Genomic DNA, 21,467 nt, shown 5'->3' on the forward strand with positions numbered 1-21,467 from the left:
TCGCACTGCGGTGCCACAGTAGCCTTGAGAGATTTTCTGGTTTAAAGACTAGGAAACCGCCCTTTTGATGCATCTTTGAAGGTGGGAGGAACTTTTGGAAAACTACAACTAGATTAGAGTAGATAACTACAGCTTTTTGACTTCACCCAACCGCTAGCTGGCTAATCCAGAAGATAGCCATATTAGCTAGCTTTAATGCCAGGAAGCCGTTTATTACTTCTGTATTATTGTCTACTTTAGTGGGACTTCAGTATGTTTCTTTATGGTAGGCGGAGGAGGCAGGTAGGGTTAGATGATGTATTTATGTTTATTTTTACGATGTATAATGCATGCTGGGTACTGTTCTGAGAGAACATTGATGGTTGGAAGCACAAAATGGACAGAAAATCGTGAATTCTATCAAATTGATGAGGCGGAGGGATACAGTGCTGCGATACAGAACACAAAGCATGACAAATAACACATCAAAAGCTAGTTTTAGGCCAGAAAGCCCCTTTAAATAAACTAATGGTTAAACAGACTGACCGTTTAGGCGTGAAAATAACTGCACATGATCTGCCATTAGAAGCAGAGGTGGAAGGAAAAGTAGTTCCTAATTACCACAATCATTTTTTTCCACTTTTTCTTAGCAGTACAACCCGACCTTATCCTGACCTATCACCTGTTCTATCAGCGAAAAACGATGAACATGGTGGTGAAGGTGAATAAATTAACCTGATGTGCTTCTATACGATTCATGTGCTTTTTAATATAGCAAAAAAAAGAAGCAGGGTACGTTCTTCTCCAGACCGCTTTCGTTTTTCCATGGTGGGCGTATATTTCAACATGCACCTGAACAGAGTGAGGTCATACTTATTAGTTGAGTTACTAGTTACTAGTAATACAAACTAACTAATTCTACAAATTCCAGAGGAAGACCTCTTATTGACCAGGGTATACTTGGTTTTTCCATCTGAATTTACACGAACAAATCGTAAGGCAAATTATTCAGTAACTGCATGAAATAAATGTAAATTTTTATTTATTTATTTATTTTTGTTGTAAAAGCTCCTCAAATTAACAGAACGTGTTTTATGATCATCAACATGTTGCTATATGCTTACAATTTATTGCTGAAAGCCAAAAATCTTACACGCTCTGTATTTTTTAATAAAAATTATTTTTTACAGAGCAGATCACTGAAGAGACGCCATCTGTTTATAGTTTATAGCCCAGATTTGTGGAAAAATGGGTCGACTTTCAGTAGACAAAAAAAATTGGTCAGCTTCTTTTATTATAAGGGTTTAAAATTACATTACGCATCTATCTGACTGGAAAGAAGACAGTTACAGCTCTCATACGACCCCCACCTTTTGAATGTAGCTTATGAACTATGAAAGTTATGAAGAATATGACGAAGTGCGTTTTGGAAACACCGGTAGTCTCAAGGAGTTGAAAAGGTTAATTGTGGCCCTATTAAAAATACTGAACACTTTTACTATCATTCAACACTCTTTACAAAGCACACAAGTGATTGATGGTTAATCTGAAAGCTGTGAGTGAATGCATAATGCCAATGTAAGAAGACACACCAATCCAATGACTGTTTCTTTCCAAAATCAGTTTATTTCCAGTTTGTTCTGACTTACGAGTCCTTCATGTTTTGAATAACAAGGTAATAAAAAATAAGAACATAAAATTTGGGTCTTCGGCATCGATGCACAAGCAAAGATTCGTGGTAGACCGAGAAAACGATGATCTCAGCACATTAAAAAATATGACAAGCATTTTGTGAAAAAAACCTCTTTTGCTGTCAACATGTATTTCTAAAGCACGCCAAGCGCATATTCTTACATAAACACGCTCTCACGTTCTCACACACGTACAAAAGAGCAGGGAGCACGAATACAGTCAGCGCAGGAATTACAGTGCAAAGGCTGACAGCACATTGGATTAAAAAAAAAAAATACTGTAGCATTTTTCAACCTGATCTCTGTAGCATATGGTCAGTTAACCATGGACAATAACCTTGTTTCCCTGTACTTCCCAGTGCAGAAAACTAGGGATGCAAGATTTTGGAATACTTTAAAAAATTAAAATAATAATGACTATTAATCTAATTTTTGTGTAGTTAATCGCAGCCCATTGAATTTAAAGGTCTTATTTGCCCAACTTTGACCTTAATAAAGATTCCATTTAAAAGCAGTGCATTTTGTTATTGCTATATGAGCGGACAAATTAAGCTTCATCAGAATGTGTTTATTAGCTTCAATAATTCGTAAACCTGAGTGAAAAATTACATGAATGCAGGGAGACCATGAAATTAGGGTGAGCGTAGTTTCTAATTTTCATCACAAACGTCCAGTGAGAGCAACAGCGGCTGCATGATCCAACCAATGAATGTAAATATATATACAGTGAACGGTTCCAATTCCTCCGCAACTGTAGGTCCTCACTCTCATACCGCTACGTGATGTCTTGCTTTAAGGGGAACTGCTGTTCTCAGTTTGCAGGTTGGTGACTTTTCCATAGTTCTCTCGTGAGCTCTGTCTAGTGTCGTCTGCTGAAAGCGTCTTCTGGTGCTCTAATGTTACTAATATTAAACAGCATTAGCATTGTGTTCTTCTAAGTGATACTTTGGCCTCAAGAAACTTCAGTGACAAATTTGCAGCATTACCGTAACTGTAAATAAGTTATTTTTGGAAGTCCATTTTATATCAAGAGAGCCATCAAAGGAACTTTCACTTCAAAAGCTGTCTACAAGAGGGCTACAGCCATGGAGTCAAAGCAACAGCACACAAGCAGCTGGACATCAGGCTGAAACAAAGGACTGCTTGAAAGCGTTAAACTAGCAAAACGTGTTAGCGCACTGTGTTAAAAAAGGTGTTTATAATATATCGCATTAACTTTGACACCACTTGTTTATTGTTCTCCAGAACAGAACAGTTAGGTGATGTCCGGCTACAGTGCTGAAATGTCTGCATTTTACTCATTTTATAGCATTTGTATACATACAGAACTAAATCGCTTTGGTAGGAACAAAACCTTGTATCTCCAAAATGATAGCTTTACAGGAGAAGAAAAATACTGCTTTACTTTTAATGCAAGTCAATGGAACCAGAATTTTTTGCAAATAAATTTGGGCCATATTTTTTGGTTTATTCATCATGAAATTTACACACAATGTAAAGGGCAACAGGCATTTTCAGATTATGTCAAAAACCGAAAAACAACAAAAAAAGAGATACACGGTTTTGTTCGGACAACAGCGAAATGTTATATTTCTCTGTAATGCTGATGTAGGTAGATGTACAAAGTTTTTACGCACTGCCATTGGCACATATGTACTTATAAATATGGGATAGTGGCATCGGAGAAAACCTGTTGACTCAACACAAATTTACAATAAAAGACAACAGAAATAACAGAAAACTTGATTAAAAACCCAAAAGAAGTCAAAGAGCAGGCGCTTCAGGAGATCCTGGAGCTTCAGCGCCTGCTCTTTGACTTCTTTTGGGTTTTTAATCAAGTTTTCTGTTATTACCTAAGACACAGGGAAATTACTGTTTGTGGTGATCAACATTGTGCTACAGACACATCGCTGACGATTCATTTGAAAAATGCTAGAGTATTCAAATACACATAGTCTATCTCTCTTTCTCGCACACATACCCACGCGCACATACAAACATGCAAGCATGCTGTCAGCCTAGACCACGTTTATCTGAACAACACTAAAATGGCATGCTGAAAATATTGGTCTCTAAAAAGAGTGGCTGAATGTGCAACAGTGCCTGCTTCATATTGCTACGAACCTTTATTCCACAGAACCGCAATCTGAAATCTTCCGTGACACACAAATACAAAACAGGTGATATGGACGTTAGCTGAATTTCAACTAACTGTGATCCTTTCATTCATCATTCAAACCTTCATTCATAAATGGCTAGCCCTAACAATAACACATGTACATATATGCACGCATTCAAGGTCCAGCATCAACCAGAGCAAACCCTGAGTCAGTCAGTCCATGGAACACGCTCACTGTCTTGCTGTGTGATACACATATGTGCGCACGCTTGTGTGTATGGTCCCTCACCGATTGGTCCGTCATGGCGCTCCTTGTTCCCAGAGCTTTCTTACATTATCTCCAACCACACAGTCCAGCACACACACATGAATACACACACAAACTGATCGTCCAGTCTTGCCGTTCAAAAACACTGATCGTGACCACTTATTGAAAAATCTTGGGTGGTGTTGGTGAACACAGGCTGATGTAAAATGAGCTGACAATGGACAGAGCACTTTTTCAGATACAGCCAATGGCGAATCATCCAGTTCTATGTGACAAACCCCCAAACCCCCCACTTAGTCACGCTTCTCTTTGTATCCTCTTTTGTGCCGCTGGCTGTCGCTGTGCAGCCGGTAAATTTGCACTGGCCTTCAAGAATAGATGGTGATGACCTCACTTCCTCCGCCTCTGACCAACAGGACACGCTCCAGGCCCTCCGTTAGGACCTCCAAAAATTCCATATCTGCGTTTGAGTCAACGTTAATCATGAATGTCAAACATGCAGATGTACAGATTTTTCTACAGATGTAGCCTCCTAGGTCTTTAATGGTGTGCATGCCTAGAATGCCTCTTCTCAATTAAAAACACTGAAATATTTCTCACTTGCAGGAATACATAATAAATGACAAACAAGTTATTTTGAAAATGTGGATCCTCAACTTTGGCTGATACCATGCTCGTATTGATAAGTAGAGAAGTTTGCAGGTTACTGGTGTCCTTGTGAAGAAAGACAATCCATCGTTCACATTTTTACGTTTTTTTTTTTAATTTCTTGATAAATGGAAAACAGTCAAAGGTGCACACCTGAATCTCTGACATAATGTAAATCAACCGTTAATATTAATCATCATGTAAATATGTAACTACATAATCAAATTTAAATAATACAGCAAGAGGACTTTTATACAACTTCCTGTCTTTTTGTCATGCACTAGATAATGAGGCAAAGCGAGGGTATCGCACAAACAATGAGTTTCAGTAATGAATAAACTCTCCAAATGTCGTTATTATCACGTGACACCATCGTACGCTACAGGACTTCTGAAAATATCAGAAGACCTCTGATAACTCAGGGGCTCAATCAGAAGGCAGAGGACTGACTCGTTTCCCCTCTTACACCACCATATCATCCACGGCATCAATCATATCCGATTGAGCTCCTGAGTTGGAAAGACGCTGCTGATAGGGAAGTTTGCTGGAAGGTGTTAAATTTGCACATTTGTATAATCGTGTAGTGTACACCTGGCTTAGGGAACAATGCAGAAGCCATAAAAGAAAGGATACAGTTTTCATCTCCTTCAGAGTTCCTGGGCGGCCCCGGCATGTTGAGCAGGACCAGCCGAGCGTCATGGGACTTGTTTACGATGACCTCATTGAGTTTGACCGCTGTGTGCATGCGCCGCACATTGGAATGGTCCCTGTAAGAGTGTATACAGATAGTTAGTTATACATAGCATGGTGTTTATTTTTTTTAGAACCCAGTTATCTGTTTTTAACCAGAAAGTATAAAACACACACACACACATATATATCTGTTGTCGGCAGAAAACCTCGTATCTCCAAAATGGTAACTTTACAGGAGAAGGAAAAAATCAACTTTACTTTTAATGTAAGTCAATGGAACCAGACTTTTTTCCAAGTCGTTTTGGGCTGTTTCTTTTGGTCCATTCATCATGAACTTTACACACAATGTAAAGGGCAACAGATATTTTCAAATTATGTAAAAAACTGAAAAACGACAAAAAATGGAGATACAAGCATGTATGTCCCCCATGCCCTGACTCACGGCCGCATGCTGAGCATGTCTCTGAAGCCCTCAGGGGTGCTGCAGCCAGACGGTATGTGTGCTTGTGCACGAAGCTCAAGGGCCTTGTCCTTAGTCCAGGTCATATGGACACGCCGGTGTTCTGCAGCACCACCCACTTTATCACCCCCACCCATCCCGTCCGTGTCATCATCATCATCGGAGCCAATGCTGGTCAAGCGCAGCATGGAGTTCCTGTCCTTCACCAGTTGAGCCTGCAAGAGGGTAATTTATACATGGACAGACACACAAAGTCAACTGGTTAATCTTGGGAAAGCTCACCTTTCCTTCACACCTTTGCCTTTGTTCTTCATATAGTTTTATACATAGATAGGCAAACACACACACACACAGACACACACACCATCCCAACCCCAGCAAGCTCTCTCTCACATTCATTCCTATTCATGTCACTATTGTACCACTTTTTGATTGCTAAACAGCATATCTGCAGGTAATTATAAAGCTGTGTTTAGCAGATTGTCCACAAGGGGGATCTACTAGCAGTCAATTCACTTTTGTAAGTGTTACAGAAAAAGAGAAACCCCACCAAAGCAGGATCTCTCGAATGTTTGTAGTTACAAATCTCACATACCTTAAATAAAACTAAATGTTTGTTATAAATCTTGGGAATATGAAGTAAAAGTACATATGAAGAAATGTAGTTTAACTAGATCTAGTCTGAACAGCTCAGCAGACAGCTAACTGGCTACTCCACTTTTTCTACTGTAAAAGTGAAGCATACAAAGTAAAGAATATGCCATCTGAATGTCTGTTAGAAGCCTCAAATGCTTAATATGTCTGTGTTTAAGTAGACCATGCTTAAGTAGTATTAAACCACATGTGGGAAATAAATGTACACCACCGTTAGCTTGGCATTAACAGTGAGCCTCCCTAGAGAAGCAACTAAATGTGCCCAGCAGAAATAAGTATTTTTTGTAAAGCTATGTACTATATGTTGTTTAATTAAGCCCATTTTTATAATTTGAAAGGATACCTTGATTAATCATGAAAATAATCACTAGATTACTAATTTAATTGACACAGACAGTCCTAGTACACATACTAACTACTTGCAAAGGCACATACACACTCACACAGTTAAAAAAAGAGGAAAAGCTACTACTGCAGGGATGTAACTAGTCAACAACTGCTGAAATGAAGAACTTACATCATCAAAACTCCATCGAACACGCTTAAGACAGAGCTCATATTAAAAAAAAAGTTAAGTCAAACACAGCAAAACACAGAAAGCATAACACTCAGTGCAATAAAACAGGACTAACTCTATCCAGTCACTCTAACACACACACACACACACACACACACAAACACACAAACATACCTCTTTCTCCCGGTCAGATTTGGAGAGACGCATCTGCCGGAGCATCTGTGACCGCTGTTCCATCATCAGGGTTCTTTCATATGTATATGCACTGATATCACTGTCATGCTGAAAAACAAGGACAGAAATTAATATGCAGTTGCACTTAAAATCATTCAACCCCTTCAAAGTGCAAAGTGCAAAGTGAAAATTTATCAACCAAGGCTTTAGTAAAGTCAAAGGTTTATTACTACATGTTCAAGCGATTTTGAGAGCAAAGTGGAGTTTACTGCAAACAGTTCAAATGAAAATTCATCCTCTCCCTAAATGTCCATGTGCAAATTATTCAACCCCCAATGTCAGTATTTGGTGGCACATCCTTTATAAACTCAAATAAATGCTTCCAGTAGGAACTACAGGCCAAAACCTTGGTAACAACAATAAAAAAAATAAAAAAAAAGAAATTTAATTTTATTAATAAACTGTTATATATTTATAAATATAGACTCAAGCTATTCAAGCGTGACATTTATGATTAACAGCCAGCAAAGTGTATGAAACATAAGGACCTGGGTGGCTTTTTTTTTTTTAAAGAATATATCATAGTACATAAATATGTAGAAAGTAATGCAGGTATAAAGGCAAAAAGTAACATTGGCACTGTAGTACTAATTGTTTTGTACTCTTGATGTACTAGCAGTTCTTTCCTTCGCTGAAACAATTTTTGTTATGATGTACAAATCCCCAATTTAACTAGCCTCGGAGCAGGTTAAGCATGCAAGTTGTCATGATGATATAGGCTGGTAAAATAGTGATCCAACATTTGAGACACAAAATCTAGGGTTAGATCGAACTAAGCTAAAAAATAGCTGACTAAGCAATAAATGCTTCATCAGGAAACGAGCCCTGGTGTGCTGGATTAGGAGACTTTTATTGATAAAGAGTAAACCACTGCAAACTAATTAAGTATCTATGAAAAAAATCTTAAGTTGAACCTGAGACTAATAAACATCAATAAAAACATTTTCTGGTTTTAGTTGTTGACAAACTGACTTAACTGTAAAATAATTTTACTTTAAAAATATCTTTGCTTGCTTCCATGTTTTTGCCAGTAACTAAGAGCAATTATACATGCACACCATCTCCACGACTTCCACTTCAGCTTCTATGCGCAGGTGGTAGAGGAAGGTGGTCAGATCTTTCTTCATCTGAATTGAGTTATCCTCCATCTGAGCCACTGTGAAGATACGCATCCCGCACTTCCGCCAAACCTAAAACACATACAAATTATTAATACACTTTGTATTGTTAAAAATACATTTATTAGCTATTTAAGCTTTCAGGAGGAATCAGTCAAGATTCTAAGCCCATAACAGTTCCTGTTTCTCTCACTTTGTGTTGGCGCAGGAGAAAAGGCAGGAGCATTAGCATGCCTCCGTCGTGTACAATCCACCACACGTCGATGTAGCCCTCCGTGCAGGGCTCGCTGTTCGTGGGGAACAGGGAGATATTCTTGGGCACCAGCAGAGCAAGGTGAGCCGCGGTGGTCACACGCACCGTGTCTGTAAATCAGAAAGAGAGGATTACATATACACAAAATCAAATAAAAACATCGGCATGTCATAGTATGTTACATACTGCTGTGGAGGACTCTACATATTCTCAAAACCATGTACTGTCTGTGGCCGGTTTTGTATTCATTATAAGTCTTTCGTATTTATTGCACTGTTTTGCACTTGTGTTCCTGTATTGGTCCTGGAGGAATGCCGTTTTTTTTTACTGTGCACTTGTATATAGCTGAAATGACAATAAATCCACCTGAACTTAAATGCCATCTGCAAACAACGGGCGTAGTTGTTTCGTAATTTAAATGGCATAGACGGCAAACGAATCAAATTTACATATATCTCCTATTAACCAAACCATCTATCTTACTATCTCACTCACTCACGGCTAAAATTTATCCACAAGATGGTGCTATTAGCACGCCAGTGGCTTTTGCTGCTTCATAAGAGTGGTTCTTCACATCATGACACTATGTGCCCGATTTGAATTAGTTAAGCATGCACCAAACACCAAACATGTTTTGGCTAATCGACTACGTTTGGAGTAAAGTTGCGTGAATTAGATCTTGTAACTTTCTCCCAATATGCCATACTCCCATATTCTCCAGCTAACTGCTCCACTCTTTCTCCCCTCTCCCTCACTTACTGATGAAGGTCTTCCAGCTCTGTGGGTCTTCGCTCTGTCTCCAGGCATGTGGCCAGCCCATCACAACCGTGTTGGGCCGCATGCCGCCCAGGCCACTCGACTGGATCATGTGACTGATGCCGTCACGTGGCTTTTGGGCCACGATACACTGCACAAAGCCTTTTACACGCTCCTTCTCCATCAGGTGCTTCAGTGTCTGAGTGAGGGAGAAGGCAGAAATAGTCACAAGTATTAAAAAACAAATGCTTTAGGGGCAAAAGACGTTTTAGGGGCAAGAGATGGTAAACCAAGGAGAAGACCGTAAACCAAGGAGGTTCTCTATTTGCCATACAATTACTAAATAATATAAAATAAAACAATGAGTTTTTTCAGTGATCTGATGAACGCATTCACATGCACCTGAGTAATCAGTTGGGTCTCCATGAATCAGGCAATAACAATAATGATTGGATTATTACTTGCATGTAAATGCACTCAATGATTAGACACTAATATAGAGAAAAAATACTATATTAATACAAACATCAAGGGCCCATTTGTGAATGTGGTCCCACACTTTAGTTCCTCATTATCATACCTACATAACAAACTACACTAGTGCTAAATAATAATTCTACTTAAAATAATAATAATAATAATAGAACTAAAAAAATTAGAAGATAAATTATCAAAGATTTGATGTTTGTTACTGGGGTTAATTCCCATTAAACTCAACTTTATTTTCGATGGAGATCACTTTTCTCTAACCATGTTCATGCATCATATTGATCAAAAACCTCTGGAAGTAAAACAAGAAGGACAAATGAATAGACAGAAACAAAGACAGACCTGCTCAGCAGCGAGAGACTCTCCATAGCTGTGGAGAAAGTTCCCAGAGATGACCGTGCCCACAATTGTTAACCCTTTCCCTGCCTTCAGCTGAGAGGCAAACGTCAGCAGACGTGGAGATTTGACGTGAGCGTCCTCGTCCAGCTTCAACAAGACAAGCAGCTGAGGCCTACAAAAAGCAAGAGCAAGACACAGTGAATGAGTGCCGGCCTGAGCGATAAAACGATAACCATAGTGATGAAACTGAAACATTTTTGTGGGTCATAATGCACATTTGAGATATTCAGATGAAATTATTTCACCACTCTGTCAATATTTGCAGCAAAGGCAAGTTTTTGAACAGCTGCTTCTTCAGTACACTAGGTGGCGATGTGCTTCTAACTTTTTTTTTTTAGCTAGATGGGTAGGGATAAGTCTAGCTATTGAGCTTGTAGAAGATTATGTGAAGAGTTGAGAAGAGAGGCGTGAACAGCTGGACAGTTTTACCAGCCCAAAAAAGCCAACAGGTCTCATGCCATTTGCTTAACAGATGTATTTTTTCTTTGAAATACAAAAATGTGTATTTTACTTATGAAAATGATAACTACACACATTACACACAGTTTTCTAAAATGTGCATTCAATCCAGTTTCTGCCTACAATGCTGTCGGTGAAGCCAATAAGCACCTGGCTCTGTGAAGCGCCAGTGGCACAGTCAGAAGCCAGACAAAAAAAAGCAATGATTGATCTGAGCACACCTGCGTTAAATTGAACAAGCCCATTTACTTGCAACAGAACAAATCACTGTAATAGCTAGCTAGTGAGTTATTTTCAGTGGTGAAATTACAGAAAATGAAAAAGGCCGTCTGCGGTAGAGGTAATTACACCTCCTTTGCAGTAGAAACTGGTTCGGTTTTCTCAAATCAAATACCTTCCATTTTAATCAAGGATAAAAATACTATTCACATGTAAAAATTAGCATTAGAAATCATTAGGATCATGCATCATTAGGACCACAATAGAAGTGAATAAGTGATTTTTAAAGGGCTTTTAATTTGTTTTTTTTGTCACATTATGTAGTATTCTGTATACATACAGCATTTGTATCCTGTATTTTGTATCCTTTTTGTATTTTTGTACAACATCCTTCTCTCACTACAATACCCAGCCGTGCCTTCCCTGCAATGGTGATAATGAAATGCACTGACATAGAGGCCAGCAAATCGCTGCTGTCAGAACCTCAAACCTTTTGTTGGACTTTTTTTTTCTTTTACAGAATTTTAAAAAATTCCAGCACCCGTTGCAATGTGCTACAATTTTATGATGAGCAGACCAATTAACTTCTTTTAACTTGCATTCAAAGTAAAGAGTGTTTTTCCTTCTCCTGTGAAGTTAAGATTTTCCTTCGTCATTAGCCAACAAGTGGAAAAACAGAAATAATTCCAAACCTGCCTAATGTAACCACTCTAAAGTGCACATAGTTTTTCAAAACTTCTTCCCACCTTCAGTCTTTAAACCGGAACATGTTCCTCTGGTGACTACTTTGGCCTGGCTCTGGGAGGCAAGTAGGTATGTTTACAATAGATAATTTTGGCCAGAGCGCCTCTTGATTCAATCTATCAATTATCAATCATCACCAAGAAAGTTTGTATTAAGTAACACACTGCATGTCTTTTAATCTGATTTATTTCAATGTGTAGTCAATGTCTTGATGCGCTGTCTGGTGTCAGAACGTTCTTTAACAGCCCAAGGCAGCACTACTGAGGTTGTGCTTGCTAAACAGATAAAGCCATGCTGTAGCCTTCTACGCATCTTTCCTTGCGAAACATGAATGCTGACTTAACTGACTGATGTGGTTCAATCAGAGCTGTCAAAAACTTCATATATCCCAGCCAAACGAAGTTAGCTTAGAAATTTAGCAAGTTACTCATGGCATAAGCAAGGTTATTTTCTCTGGTTGCAGCAGGCTTCTCTGTGGTGTTACTGCATTAGATGCATTGTTGAAACTGGTTATTGGAGAAAACTGCTGTGAATCTCATCTAAGAGTCTCCTCAGTCTGTAAGTTAAATAAGAGGCTCTCAGGCAAACTTTGTGGTAAATACATGCCCTGAAAAGGTGCTCAGACCTTTTTTTTTGGATAACAGCTCTTGCTTGCTTGAAACCACTAGGTTGCCTCCCCTACGATACTATCGTCAATCGTCAATGGCTGGGGGGGCACAATCGTACAACGGCATAATGCACACAATCTTACAAGCATAGTATGTGTTTGTACTTAAGAGGTGAATTTCTCTTTAAAAGGACCTAAAAAGGTGGCGTGCATAAGAACTTGCATACCTCCAGTTCTTTGTGTGTGGTGGGCCCTCCTCCAGTCTGAGCAAGGCATAACGAGCTGCACTGAGAGAGAGCCCTCTGATGCCATCTCCCCACTCTTTCTCTGCTCTGTAACATATGCATAGATACATAACCATCACTTAACAATGGGGGAAAAAAAGAAATCAGCATTTTTTTAATGTAACATTTCTCTTTCTATTTTTTTCTCCATCAACACATTCCACTAGTATGAACACAGGCAAAAGGAAAGTGAGGTATTCAGGTTTCCATGGTAACGTACCCGTGATACTCTATATACTTATAAATCATGCCGGCGATCGCCATGGCGACGATTGCGTAGTACCACGATGAAATGAACATCAAGGCCAGGCAAATAATCATCCCCAAAAACGACAGAGTCCTGAGAGAGGGAGGGGGTGTGTGAATTAAATACACATTTAACAAGATGGCATTTTTCATCGCTTAAGGGGCAAATAGCACACAAACAATATTACATGTGTTTGTACGTGTGTGCGTTTGTGTGTGTGTATTGTGAATGTGTGTACCAGTGATAATAGGAGAAACGAGGTCTCCAGTTGGGGGTTCTCAGCAGTGTCTGAAGGGCACAGGCCAGGTTCACAAAGAGATAACACATCAGAAAAAACCTGCAGAGAGAGAGAGAGAGAGAGAGATAACAATTACATAATGCAGCCTGAACTAACCCATACTCATACCAGGGCTGTTACCTGATCGATTACTAGATTAAAAAAAAAAAAGAAAAAAAAAGAGAACTGATAAAAATTTATGTTCTCAATGAATGTGCTTAGCAATTACTTTGCAATGTAAACAATAAACAGGATATCCGCAGGTTATTATAAACCTCTTTTCAGCAGTCTGAATATCCTCCACAAGGGACAGCTATTAGAGCTCAATCTGCTTTTGTGTACATCACTAACAAAGAGGAAATACACACCAGCGCGTGTATGCTTGTATGTTTGTAGTTACAAAAATCACATATATATTTATACATATATATGAAGTAAAATTAATTCTCTTATAAACTGCATGTATATGATTACTCAATTAATAGTCAAAATAATTGCTAGATTGCTTGATTACTAGTATCATTGATAGTGACCACCCTAAAACACACTAAGGTTGCACAATATGCAGCTTTGTTATTCCAGTACTGGCTTTTGCAATACTGATATCACAATAGGTAAACTAATCACTACATTTTTATTGGGTACTCTGAGCATCCCAACCAGCATCAGGTGAGTGTTTTGATGAATGTAAATAATTTTGGTCAAAACGATGTGGGTTAATCGTTGCCCTCCGATGAGTTTTTAATATATTACAAAGCACGTCACATTCACTATACGTATAAATTAATCACAATCAGTCCACAGGCCTGTCACAATTAATACATCATCACCTGACTGCAGTTATTTGTGCTGATGGCAATTATTTAAGCTGACCACAATTATTTTCCACAGTTGTGTACTTTCATAATTATATGTTTACACTGCAAAAAGCAGAATGTGAATCGGATGCATTTGAAATGCATGCAAATAAAAGCAAAAAGTGCATTTATTAAGACACACAATGGGTCTTAAAATAAAATTTCTAACTTCTGACTGGTGCTGATCAGCCAATTTGGTCTTGTCCTTTAATAGCTGCATACAATGAACAATAAAAATTGTTTAATTGGATGGACTGTGACTGGCCTATCTGTCCATATCGTGCAGTCCTAAAACACACATACATGGAGAGAATAGGTGCAACCAGGTCCAGTGAGGCAATGAGAATGCCAAGCTCAGCGATGAAGGCGGTCAGCAGCAGAGCCCATGTAGGTTCTCCATTGGCCTTACCATGACCAAAGACCTATAGAGAGCAAAAATAACACCACAATTATAACAAACCTACAGGGGAAATATTTCACAGCATCAACATAGCAACACACTTAAGAGCACACAAATACCTTAAATATTACTAAAAATGTACAGTATAAGTCATTTCTACTATTACTGTGACCAAACCCTAAAGAATAAGTACTGAGAGATTACATCTAAAGAGAATACTATCAATTACACTGATTAAACATTATCATAATTATCAAAAGCTTACAGAGAGATCAAAACCAAGCATCTATGAACAACATTATCACATTACCAAACACCCACAGAACAATTAAATAATACCGAGACATGCAAACTTGTGATCAGTGAGAAAAATCACAAGTTCAGAAATCTGTTTCCTGTAGAAGAGCCAGTTTTGATGATTTTAACACAAAAATTAAGCATTCTGGTGCTCTCAGGCTAAAATACAGGGAACTGAGTAATTGTTATGGAGGGTTTTTTTTCAAAACACATTTTAGACCACTTTGAAGACTTCAATGATATACACTATTAACAACGGGTTTTACACACAGAATAAATGTCAATGCTATATAATGAATAACACTACCTTTCTTAGAGAAATAAAAATGTGTTTCCCATATCAGCTGTTATTCCTTCCACATCATATTATGTTTAACATTTTTACACATGGATATACAGTATTTGAAAAGAAACTCCTCAAATGCAAGTCCTGTCAAAATTTGTATTTTCTAACCATTTTGAATTACTTTTTAAAAAAAGGATTTTTTAAGATACCAAGGTCAAAAGGAAAATATAAATGAAATATTGTGTCTTCTTTTGAATCCACTCAACAACTATTATAAATACAGGCCATTCTAAAAATCTTCCAATCATTTGTGATCTGTCTTTTAAAAAGCCTATGCTGGTTCCATATTGCCCCAATGCAATATGTAGATGATCCCTTCACTCTCAGTGATTACGGTAGTGGTTATAACCAAGGTTTTCACAGCACATGAATGCCAGACCACAACACAAGCAAGAAAGACATCTTACTCTCAAGAAGGGAATGATGTTGTCTTTAGCGATGGCTTGCAGAAGTCGTGGGGCACCAGTCAGTGATTGGAGGCCAGCGCCACAAGTCGAGAAGAAAGAGCCAATCACAATGACCCAGGGAGATGGCCAAGAAAGTGTGCCTACAACTAAGTTCCCATTCACTGAGTCTCCAAACCTGCAGAGGAAATGAAAGAAACCTGCAATGAGTGCTAGAAAGAGCAAAAGCAAGAAAGAAAGTGCAAAAATAAAGTGGAAGAAACCAACTTACTTGTCTCGGAGTACCACTCCCTCCACACAGGCTCCAAACAGCACCACACTGCTCAGATCTGTTTCTGACACTCAGGAAAACATTACAGTAAATTATGCATAATGCATACTAGTTAGAGGCTGCTGGGAGTATGGTTTTGGATTGTTTTATGTTGCTCACCCTTCTGGACTTTTATTTTGATGTATTACTTAAATGCAATAACAATCACAGTAAAATGTAATTAAATTATACTTAATTATGTAGTGCATTACATTCATATTCATTGTCTGCATGTACGCAAGCGTGGAAGGATACAGACTAGGGACGTGGTAAGGATGGCTAGAATAGTCCCAATAGGAATAGAGCGCTGAGCATCCTTCAGATCCCCTGACCGGTTAGAGCCTGCCATAATACCTGTGGAAGAGAAACAGAGAGTGAGAGCAAAAGAAATATCTGTGTCAAATCTCACTGTAAATGTACATTCACCAATGTATTCCACTTTATGAACGCCACCTACTTTATAGGTCCACTATATAGTTATACAATTACACACTGTAGCCCATCTGTTGTCAGACAATTTATACATGTGTCAGCCTTAATTTCTGACCACAAAACTGCTGTTGTCCAGAATAGTGGATAATGGTCCATTCCCAGCACAGCAGTGACAATGACATGGCAGAATCTCAGAATCTCATTGTCACCTAAATATATTGACAATACGATGGCCAACATAGTTTGTGCGTCAATAGATGGGCTGCAGTATCTTCACTGCACTATCAGCAAGGAGGAGCTACAAACCAGAGGTTTGTGATAAAGTGGCTAGTAAGTGAATAAGACAAATGTATTGCTGGAGCAACCTGAGAAAAAAAACAAAGAAGCACCTGTGACAGAAGGGAAGAAAATTCCCACCAGCAGTGTGAAAGAGGTGGTGATGTCAGCGAAGACATATGGATAGTTGTGGTTTACGTGGATGGGGCTGGCAGTGGGTTGAGAATGTCGCTCCAGGAGATCCCCTTTACTGAGGTATGAACTCCATAAGTTTTCTGGACAGAGACAACACAGTTAATGCATGTTCTTAGGCTATCACCATCACTAGGACTATCAGTAGCAATTATATTATATACTACTGGCTTTCATCGGTTGTCAATAAACACCGTCACTGCACCCACAAATGCAAGTCAAGACTGTACTACACACAGTGGAAGTCATATAACAACAGTGTCCGGAAACGCTGCTGAATTCTCTGGACTCAAGCTCATCTGAAATGGACTGATGCACAGTGGATACAGTCCCCAAATTATTATTACATCTTGTTAAAATGAAAGTGATATAATACAGTGGTAAAACAACTTTTTTGGAATGTGTTGCATGAGTATATATTTACAAAAACCAAAGTTGATAAGGTAATAAATATTGTGTTTTTGTAGTTTTCAATTTAATACATGTCAAACAGACTTTGCTAATCATTGCATACCGGTTTTATTAGCATTTCACATATTGTCCCAGCCTTTTTGGAACTGGGGTTGTAGATTACAGAGACTGTTTCTTACTTTCCAGCCTTCTAAAAATCCATAACAAAATGTAGACTAAACTGTCATTCTCAATATTCTGCTTTAAATTTTAGTGCTTTGTGTTAAAGATGGAAATCAAAGTTTATCGGTAAAAGGTTGTTTATTTCTGAGCATCTACAATGCCACTATACCTCCACTGTCAAATACCAGTATTCCCTCTGTCAGTTGCAGACATATGCATGTGTAATACCTGTAATGACTCCACTTGCAAGTCCCGGTATCCCTTTGATCTCTGTGACGTTGTTGTGAGCAAAATAATCATCACACACTGCATTCAGTTCTGAAGAATTACAGAAACGCATCCATAATACTGTTGTCTTCTCAACTGTTACTGGCGAAGCAGGAAAGGTGTCCGTGCCATTTAAGCCTGAGGTAACGTTAATGCTCACTTCTTCAGGCACCGGTGGATCGTGGGGCACTGGAATCGTCTTGTAACATTGATTGTCCCCGCCGAGTTCATGGCGAGAAAGAATTCGGTTCCCCAGCATACACACCCTGAGGAGAGGCAGGGGACTGATTGGTCAGATGCTCCATCCATAATTAAAGCTCTAAGGTTTTCCTCTATAAGTTGACTAATTAATCGCAGTACTAAAATGTCAGCCAACAAAACATTTATTTATTTATATATTTATATTAAGGCTATTGAATAATTAAAACATTTCAAATTTACATTCAAATATAATAGCATTTATATAAACAGCAAGAATGGCCTGGGTTCGATTCCCGGCTGGGGTGGCCAGGGTCATTTCTGTGTGGAGTTTGCATGTTCTCCCCGTGTCTGCGTGGGTTTCCTCCGGGTTCTTCGGTTTCCTCCCACAGTCCAAAGACACGCAGTCAGCTGGACATGCTAAACTGCCCCTGGGTGTGAATGTGTGTGTGTGAATGTGTATGTCTGTCTGTCTGCCCTGCGATGGACTGGCTACCTGTCCAGGGTGTATCCTGCCTTCCGCCCAATGACAGCTGGGAAAGGCTCCAGCACCCCACCGCGACCCAGAAGGATAAGCGGTTTAGAGGTTGTGTGTGTGTGTAGCTGGCTATGCTTAGACTCCCCCTTAGTTTACAAATAGGCATGCTACAGCTTAGAGAACAAAATATTTCTAAGCAATTTTCATAAAAACAATGTAACACAAAAAAAGGAAGTTTTAAATGCTGTAGTCTGTTATGTTTAATAATGTTTAATACTATGTTATGGATTTAGTATTTACCAACTGTGATTAGTTAACTCTTGAAATTCAGAAAAGTCCTAGTGGGGTACAACCCTATAAAGCTCATTTATAGACTAACAGGCAAGTGACTTGCAAAGGCATCTATCATTTGCTAAGGAATTAGCCTCATGTAATGGCTGTAACTAAGCTTGTTTTAATCACAAACACGCTATGCTTAGAACTGGCCACAATCAAGCTTAAGAAGCATTCTGATTTGTACTCACGGGAAAGTAGGTGGTTTGAAGGCAGACACCAGAGCGCCGGTGTAAATGGAGAGGATGGAGACGATGACGCAAGCCAGAAACATGGACGCCAACTTGTTCACATATTTGACCCCCACAAAGACCAGAAGAGACATGAGCAGCAAGAAAATGGAGCCATAGATGCGCATGTTGTTCAACATGGCTGCCGCCTCGCCTTCGGGCTGTTTTGAAACAAAGATTGCGGCTCCTGGAGCCATGTACATCTGAGCAAAAGCAAAAGCGAGACACAAGAAACAATGATACTGAGAGGGGATGTTATCCTCCTGTAAACAAAGTACAGTTAGAGAACAAAGAACTCTAGTAACAAGTTTACTGACTCTTCCAGGCTCCGCCCACAAATGCATTCACAGCAACTGTTGTTGAACTGCTGGAGGACAAATGGCTCATTTAGCCTGCTGATAAATAGTAGCATATTTTTATAAAATTAAAAAAAAATGATAGATTATTAGATTATTTTCAAGGGCCGCACAGTAGCCTCACAGCAAAAAGGCCTGGGTTCGATTCCCCTGCCAGGCGACCAGGGTCATTTCAGTGTGGAGTTTGCATGTTCATCCCATGTCTGTGTGGGTTTCCTCCTACAGTCCGATCTGGAGATACCAAATTGGCCCTAGGTGTGTATGTCTGTGTGTCTGTCCTGTGATGGACTGGTGACCTGTCCAGGGTGTTTCCTGCCTTCTGCCCAATGAGAACTGGGATAGGCTCAAGCACCTCCCATGATCCTCACCCCTAGGGGCAATTTAGCATTCCCAATTGGCCTAACTGCATGTCTTTGGACTGTGGGAAGAAACCAAAGCCCCAGGAAGAAACCCATGCAGACACGGCAAGAACATGCCAACTTCACACAGAAAGGACCCTTGTCACCCAGCCCGGGAAACCGAACCCAGCTAATTTCAAAGGGTATTTATTTTATATGCATAGAAAAAGTTATAGATAGACGGGATGTAATTTGTTGCTATGCAGTGCAGGTTTGATTGATAGGCCAAGCAGAAAATTTACTTCGACTTTTTAAGAGTTACCAGCAAGCTAATATAACGTATATGCATACAGCTATGTGGAAGTTAATGTAGGGCATTTGCCAACATTTTCCTTGTCATTCTCTGTCATCCTTACCATGTACACTGACATTACAGCCAAAACAGAAAGTGCAACAATTTGCTGTCTTAAGCAACAGCTGTAAGGCTTTGCTTTAAAAAATCAAATTTGTTCTAAGATTCCAACTTGACACAAGGTGATGTGAAAGAATGCATCTGTGGGCGGTGCATAAACAGGCTGACTGTTCACACGTAACACTATTCCACAATTGTTCAACTGTAACACATGTAAAACTGGAAAAGGTGGTAACAGAAATGTAGTAAGTTCACTATAACACTAGTTAACTATTACTAAATTAAGCAGTTATCAGAAGGTGAAAGGTGATATTTAATGAGGAAGAGCATGAGAAAGGCTGCCGCACCAGCAGGATCTCGATGGCCCCGAGGATGTACATGGACCCAGCGAAGGTGGTGCCCAGATAAAAACATAATCCCACAGCACCCCCAAACTCTGGGCCCAACGAGCGCGAGATCATAAAATACGAGCCCCCGGCTACAGGAAAACAGAGGAAGAGAGAGAGACACAAAGAAAAAGAGGTATTAGTGTATCTAAGTTAGTCTACTGAAACTCTACAGCTGTATGTTGATGCTACAACTACAACTGTCAAAGTACAAGTCAGAAAGGAGCATGCTAAGAGGACAGACGAACTGATGTTGACTTTCTTCAACATCTTCAGTCTTCAAACAGCACATTGTATAAAGAGGAGAACACAATGAAATTTACAGTGGTTTACAGTGAAAATGTTTTTTTTGGCTTTGCAGCTCCAATTCACAGATCTTCTGCTCAATTTCAAAGAGAAAATCAGGTTCAGATTTTAAGAGTTCAAACACAAATTGGGGTTACAAGAGCTGCAAACCAGCTAGAGGAGAGTTTGTGTCCAATAAAAAAAAAAATAGAAGCATAATGAATACTACTATTACTTCATTTTAAAATAGCAATGATTTATAGACACTGAATTTAGGGGCAGGCAAAATTATCATAATTTATTATTATTTATCATTACACTTTTCTGGGTAAATATCATCAGTACTTAAAAACACATCCAAACAGCTTTGTTTTATGCAATGTTTCATTATGATGTGAGCATAAATAGACTTGTTTGATTAGATGTAGTGCACTGCAGTTTAAAACACACTAAATATTTAAAATAAAATAAATTGTATTTGCAGGCTTTATTATTTTTTGCCATATTGCCCACCCACACTACATTTTTTGGCCCATATCTGGTATGACATTATACGGATTCAATCTGACTATGGCTCTTTAGAAAATGTACAATGAAATCTGAAATTCCACCATTATTAGGCTATATTCACGTTACCAAGTTGAAGTAGCTTTCCGTTATTGATCAAAATCAATATCAAAATGTTTTTTGAAGATATTACAGTATGAGGCATCATTTCAGCTGGCATTAATACAGTTAATGAACCGGTTCTTCCTGAGTACTTCTACTCTATGCTAAAAGAATATTTTAATTTGAAAATTATACAGACACAAACCACATTTCCACATATCACATGATACACAGGAAACTTTATTTGTGTTCTTAATTTTGAGACAATCTGCAACACCCAGGAAATGACTAAAAACAAACAGTCTTAAATATTTTTAAAATAATTTAGAATCTAAGTTTAATTAGTTCTAAGATTCTAAAATTAATGTGACTG

The 21,467-nt window shown here is 38.8% G+C and overlaps 1 protein-coding gene across 1 annotated transcript in view; it reads right to left on the reverse strand.

The window, feature by feature from the left end:
- Positions 1 to 1,579: 1,579 nt before the first annotated feature.
- Positions 1,580 to 21,467, reverse strand: part of LOC118803603 (solute carrier family 12 member 6-like) — a 32,879-nt gene continuing 12,991 nt past the window's right edge. The window contains exons 7-25 of the mRNA XM_036564075.1: positions 20,162 to 20,292; positions 18,670 to 18,911; positions 17,431 to 17,735; positions 16,551 to 16,712; positions 15,985 to 16,083; positions 15,691 to 15,748; positions 15,423 to 15,597; positions 14,276 to 14,394; positions 13,077 to 13,175; positions 12,812 to 12,931; positions 12,535 to 12,639; positions 10,222 to 10,390; positions 9,394 to 9,589; positions 8,575 to 8,744; positions 8,322 to 8,453; positions 7,204 to 7,311; positions 5,841 to 6,073; positions 5,339 to 5,472; positions 1,580 to 4,517 (exon numbers count right to left, since the gene is read on the reverse strand). Of these exons, the coding sequence (XP_036419968.1) occupies positions 4,426 to 4,517; positions 5,339 to 5,472; positions 5,841 to 6,073; positions 7,204 to 7,311; positions 8,322 to 8,453; positions 8,575 to 8,744; positions 9,394 to 9,589; positions 10,222 to 10,390; positions 12,535 to 12,639; positions 12,812 to 12,931; positions 13,077 to 13,175; positions 14,276 to 14,394; positions 15,423 to 15,597; positions 15,691 to 15,748; positions 15,985 to 16,083; positions 16,551 to 16,712; positions 17,431 to 17,735; positions 18,670 to 18,911; positions 20,162 to 20,292 (2,849 nt within the window). The 3' untranslated portion in view covers positions 1,580 to 4,425. The remainder of the gene's footprint in view (positions 4,518 to 5,338; positions 5,473 to 5,840; positions 6,074 to 7,203; positions 7,312 to 8,321; positions 8,454 to 8,574; positions 8,745 to 9,393; positions 9,590 to 10,221; positions 10,391 to 12,534; positions 12,640 to 12,811; positions 12,932 to 13,076; positions 13,176 to 14,275; positions 14,395 to 15,422; positions 15,598 to 15,690; positions 15,749 to 15,984; positions 16,084 to 16,550; positions 16,713 to 17,430; positions 17,736 to 18,669; positions 18,912 to 20,161; positions 20,293 to 21,467) is intronic.

This window comes from Colossoma macropomum, unplaced genomic scaffold (assembly GCF_904425465.1).
Source record: "Colossoma macropomum unplaced genomic scaffold, Colossoma_macropomum, whole genome shotgun sequence".
NCBI lineage: Eukaryota > Metazoa > Chordata > Actinopteri > Characiformes > Serrasalmidae > Colossoma > Colossoma macropomum.